Here is a 5,685-nt window from a genome sequence, read left to right on the forward strand (position 1 = left end):
TAATTTTGTGTCTAGGCGACGTAATTTAATATTGTTTTTTTCTTTTATGAGCATTGGAAATCTTTCAACAATTCCATTGTACATAAAATGCTATTTTGAAATGCCTAGAACTTTTTTGTTATTGAAGCTGAAGGCTTTAAATTTGGGGTATTGGGTCTTCTTGTGGCAGTCTTTCAGCAGTTAAAGCGTGTTATTTCTTGCAGGCGTCCTTTAAGTTAAAATCATCAATAAATCAAAGAAACTACAAAAGAATCTTTCAATATCAAACATCATTTAAGCTTTAGTTTTCATGCTATCTAGGTTGTTCGGCCGAGGAAACAGAGCTGGAACACCCTGGATAGCATGGCTATTGGGCTTTATTCTTCGAAGTAAATCAAACAAATCAAAGTGCATCTGCTATGTTCATAAAATTACTGCTTTTTTGTTTTTAGGTAATCTTCAGAACGAAAATAAATATAATAATCTTAATATATAGTTAATATTAAATTATTTTGTAATGCATGTAATATAAAAAGATATTTTTAAGATGATCAAATGTGTTTCATTTCTTATTCTTATCTATATATATCATATTTCATGTTTGTTAAACAAGGAACGACAATAATGCTTCGCATCCAAAATTTAAAAAAATACGTACCTAAGATTTTTTAAGCGAAAAAATCCCAGGTCCCGATCAAATAAATCCGTGAAGAAAACTTGTGTATTCGAATAGAAAACTTTAGTTTTATGCGTTGGAAATAAAAAATTGAGCTCATTTATAAATTTAAACGAAATTGTAAGGAAATTTGTGTCAAATTATAAACTAAAAAAAATACGCAATTATTGAAAGTCGAAAAAAATACGCGAAAAGAACGATACTAATAAAATACTTAATCGTCTTGGGATTCATCTTGGGGTAGGTTTACTTTCAACAATCGTCTTGCAGATCCGTGGCTTCAACATCATCGGACAATTTGAAACGGGCAACAACTGCTAGTTGGGTCCTGCTTCGCAACTACCTCTGCTCCCTTCACGTATTCAGATCCATAAACATCATGAACATCTTGGCAGCTGCGCCCTCCAAAAATCTGTGCTGTAAGTCTTAGGGCTGTGACGGCGAAATCGCCGGCCAATTTCTCCCCGAAGTTAATTTTTTTGGTCAAATAAACTTCGGGGTTGGCATGTTCATCCTCTGCAAACCACACTCTCTTCAGCTGCGAATCTTCATATGTGGCCGCCAAAGAATTGTAAAATTTACAGACATCACAAACACAGGCACACTTGTAACTTCTGAACCGAATAAGATTGTGAAACAATGTGTAGGTAGGTTGTGGGCCATCCATCATAATGTGATTTAAACTTGTCCCATTGCAGGTCAAGCTAGAATTTGCGCAGATTCTCAACGGAGTAGAGATGCTGTCCTTGAAGGCCGTCACTAATGAATTAAAATAAACTGGACCTTCATAAGCTAAGTCTTGTGGCGTAGCTTTGACGTATACACCACGGGACACCACCTCTTTGAACACCTTACAGAATACGTCATATTCGCCGTTTTTTATCATGCGCCGGCGATCACGTAGCGCAATATTATACGCCTGCCGCGAATTGTTCGGCAGCGTATGTGTTGGCAGCCGGGATGGGTAAGCTGCCGTCCACTCCTTCTTCACAAGATCCAATGTTAAACCTTCTTTTATCAGATCCTGTTTTCGCTGATCAACGGCTGACTTGCCTGACGCAAGTGCCAGGCAGTGCCTGCAGCCCGTGCAACCATTGCACAGCCGCGGCGGCTGCACGCCTAACAACTCCGATGATAGGAAGTCCATCGCTGCAACTTCCAACTTAGTAACTTTACAAACAACTGGCTTACTGACAGGCTTTCCATCGGCAGAAACAACAAGGAAACCTGTGCCAAAAATGCTGCGGTATAATCTTGACTCGCCGATGAGTTTATCCGCCACCGGAAACGTCGTGGGCGTAACATGCCCAAGGAGAATATCAAGTGGACCATTCACCAATGAAAAGTCCTGTGGCTTCATATCAAACAGAGCAGCTGCGGCGGCTGGGTCCATGCTGCGCAGCCCGTCTGTGTGTCCAATTGTGTGAACAACAGCTGCCTCCATAACATGCTTGTTCTTGTTACGGTCAACCAGGCAGAGCTTAACTGTTGGGCATGACTGAACTTTGCCATCAGCCATTGAAATAGTAGCTACACGTCCAGTAGAGGGCAACTGCAACTTCTTGGCAATAGACTGTGTAACCATGGTGAGGTTGGCACCTGTGTCCCACATCCCGGACACAGGCACCTTCCTCTTGTAGACATCCAGGGCGTCCAGCTTCTGGAGCATCAACATGTAATTATTCTCACCCAAAAATGGCGCTTCATAAACAGCTGAAACCTGGGCGACGGACTCGTGAAGCAACGAGTTATGTTTCTGTCCACAATTGTTGATCCTGCAGCCTCCAAGCTTTTCAGCACGTGGACACTCTGAGGCGCGGTGCCCCTTGTTAAGACATAAGAGGCACCAGCTGATTTTCATCACAAACTCTTTCCGTTCTGGAACAGACATGGTTGTAAACTTTGAACATTTAAACAAAAAATGTTCACCACTGCAGCCATCTGAAGGACAGGACTGCTTCTTCTTAAACTTGCTAGGTGTACCAGGTTTACCTACGGTGGCCGCAGCTGCGGCAGGATTACCTTTCTTCTTGGACGGCGTGTCCAAGCCGTGGCTGCTGCGCATCAATAATGCGCCACGTTGTTGCTCTAATATATCCAGCAACTTAGGCACGTCGGGGACGTCCATGCTCCCGAGTGCAAGGTCGAGTTTATCCTGAAACTCTTTCGGCAGTTTCTTAGATAACATCTCCAAAAATAAAACTGTGAGCCATTGGCTTGTAGAAACTGTGTCCTTACCATCAGCCTTGGTTATCTGCTTGAGCTGGTTGATGGCCCCTGAGAACTCGGCAAGAGCGCTGACAATCTGGCCGCTCTCGGACAATTTACCTTTTTTGTACCAGTTGTTGTAAATACACAACATCTGTCTGGTTCTAGATTTGAACAGCTGGTCCAAATACGTCCATTGCGCTGCATGCGTGGCAATCTGTTGCAATTGCAGCCTCAATGGTTAATCCTTCATTACTCGTTCACAACTTAACACCATCTGAAGGTAGCTGGGCTCATATCCAGTAGTAAGCTTCTGGAAATTCTCCTTAAATTGCGCATAAGAAGATTCTTGCCCGTCGAAGCTGGGAAGGAGTTTCTCGTCTAGGCGTGGCATGTACCCATGAGGCGAGAACATCGGACTTGCAGCAAATGATTGAGCGCCAAATGACGGCAGCATAGGATCTGCCGAGGCACCAGAGACTGGCGTAACAGGCTCTTGCTTAGCCTTTGCCAGTGTCTCCATCAGTTTAGTCATATCACTGATAATTTTAGTTGGTAGAGGTATGTAATCACCTTTAATAACTTTCACTATCTGCATACAACGTTGTTGCAAACTGTTTTTGTGAGCTGCGAGATCATCACCAAGAACTAAGACCTCATTGCTTATCGCTCTTAGCTCATCTATGGTATTTAATGTAAGCTTTAACTCGCTATAGTTCTTTCGTGCCATGATAACGTCACTATAAAAATCCTTTAGGTTATTGTCATCTTGGATTAACACATCCAACTGTTGAAGACCGCTCATGGTACGTTCGAGATTTAAGTTCGCATCATGAACAAGGATGCATTCCTTGCCGAGATTAACATTGATGTCTGCGGTATCTGAAACTACCTGCATCACTCTGTCTAACTCTTCGGTTATCACCTCAACTGCCTTAGGCAATCTGTCCGACAATAATTCATATCTAGTCTTTTTAGGTGGCATTTTCACTTTTGTTAGCACTGATTACAACTATAGTCACGTGTAGAATTTTATTCACATTCAACACATACGGTAACTGTCACTGGCTTTGTCTGGCTGACTGGACTTCATACCATTTCATTGTTTCGGTACAACGGCATTTGGCTGGCCGTTTACCAGATCTTTACATACAAACGTACGAAACCTGCTACTTCCCACAAGAATCAAAACCAGCATAGTTACTAATACAATTTATTGTATGAAAACGGTCATGCTGAAATAGAAAATAACAAAATTAATAATCAAATATCAAAATGTTAAATACATTATAAAATAAATCTTGTAAAAGAAAATAAATCTTTTTTCTTATTTGGAACAATCGTCTATTCCTTATAAAAGGTTGCGTGACTTCAAAATTATATTTCAAAATGTATAAAAAAGCTAGGGTTATTTTTTGCTTAAAATTAATCAAAATTGAATGCGAGTTTGAAATTCATAAATAAAATCATAATAGACTACTATTAAAATATTCTGGTACAAAAATAAATTAATTACTTGGTCTAATTTTAGTGAAAATGAAAAGATTAATTTGCCGTCTTAAAAAAATCACTCCACTCTATTATAAATGCTTAAAGAAAGAATTCTTACCGAGGTCATTGATCTTGTCAAGCCGGGAAGCACTCAAAGGTATTTTTCAGTACGGATAACACCACAATTTTGACTATACATGGTTTTTTTTATCACACAGATATTCCGCACATCTTGAAAGAAAGATTAAAGATGGCCACGCTAGCTTTGTTTTGGTTTGCGCAAGCGTTGTTTTGATTGCCGCGTTCAATTATGAACTTTATTTAAACTTGGGCGCTTTCTAAACTGCCATTAATTATAAGGAAAACAAAAGGGATAAAGGTTCGAGTTCACAAACGCATCACACTATTATACTTCCAATACAAACCATATATAAAATATTTTTGTAAAGAAATCTGAAATTGTGATCTATTTGTATAGGATATGCGTGGATATATTATCAGGGGAAAACTTGCTAATATGGATCTCATTTATTGGTCTGTTTGTTCATCCAGTAGGAGGGGAGGGGATTGGTGAAAGGAGGTTGATTGGGGTATTGTTATTTTAGCTAGCTGTAAGCATCACTTTATCAAGATACATGAAAATCTAGAGCAACATCCAAGTAGTAATATATCTTTTCTGTGGGAGTAGGTCCCTAGGGCATTAAACGATATTCAAGCCAATTCACACGGAATCAGACCCAATAAATTTTGAAAACTTTATCTCATATGTAATTTTATTGCTAGGGCGTATTTTGCTACGGTTTAGAAATTTTTTTTTGCTTCAAGATATAAATAAGATTTTAAAGAATAAAATAATGATAAAATTCTTTTTTTAAAGTTGCGTTGACTGCATAGCACTTATAAGCGGTCATAATTGACATATTGTTGAAATTTTTTTTAAATGTTGAAAAAGATTGACATCAATTTAGGTTGCTGTCAAGGAACTTAATCATTGGTCAGTTCGTTCATCCAGTAGGAGGGCATGGAATAGGGTAAAGGGGGATCGTTCTTTTAGCCCGTTTCGAGTTTTACTTTATTACAGAACATGAAAACCTAGTGAAAGATCCAAGTAATAATAAATCCATTCTAGTTTTATTTTCAAATGTAAGAGTTTATGGAACAAGCCCCACCCTAAAGCATGAATGTCTAACAACTCAAGGATCGAAGGTAGGGGACATTGGATTGAAAATTACACTGGTACTCAAAAACACGTTCTTATATTGATTTGCTTAAAAACTCTGGGGACTTTAGTTACATTTTGATTGGTTTGTTTTAAAACTAGCAGTCTTCAA

The 5,685-nt window shown here is 39.2% G+C and overlaps 1 protein-coding gene across 1 annotated transcript; it reads right to left on the reverse strand.

The window, feature by feature from the left end:
• Nucleotides 1–941: 941 nt before the first annotated feature.
• LOC145312605 (uncharacterized) lies at nt 942–3,017 on the reverse strand. Its single transcript, XM_080151863.1, has one exon. The coding sequence runs from the start codon at nt 3,015–3,017 to the stop codon at nt 942–944; it is 2,076 nt and encodes a 691-aa protein (XP_080007989.1).
• Between the last annotated feature and the right edge of the window lie 2,668 nt (nt 3,018–5,685).

The sequence above is a fragment of the Acartia tonsa genome, chromosome 2 (assembly GCF_053477335.1).
Source record: "Acartia tonsa isolate MP-2025a chromosome 2, ASM5347733v1, whole genome shotgun sequence".
Classification (NCBI taxonomy): Eukaryota; Metazoa; Arthropoda; class Copepoda; order Calanoida; family Acartiidae; genus Acartia; species Acartia tonsa.

Coding starts and splice junctions, on each gene's coding strand:
- LOC145312605 (XM_080151863.1), bottom strand. CDS start 3,017: ATGTTGTGTATTTACAACAACTGGTACAAAAAAGGTAAATTGTCCGAG.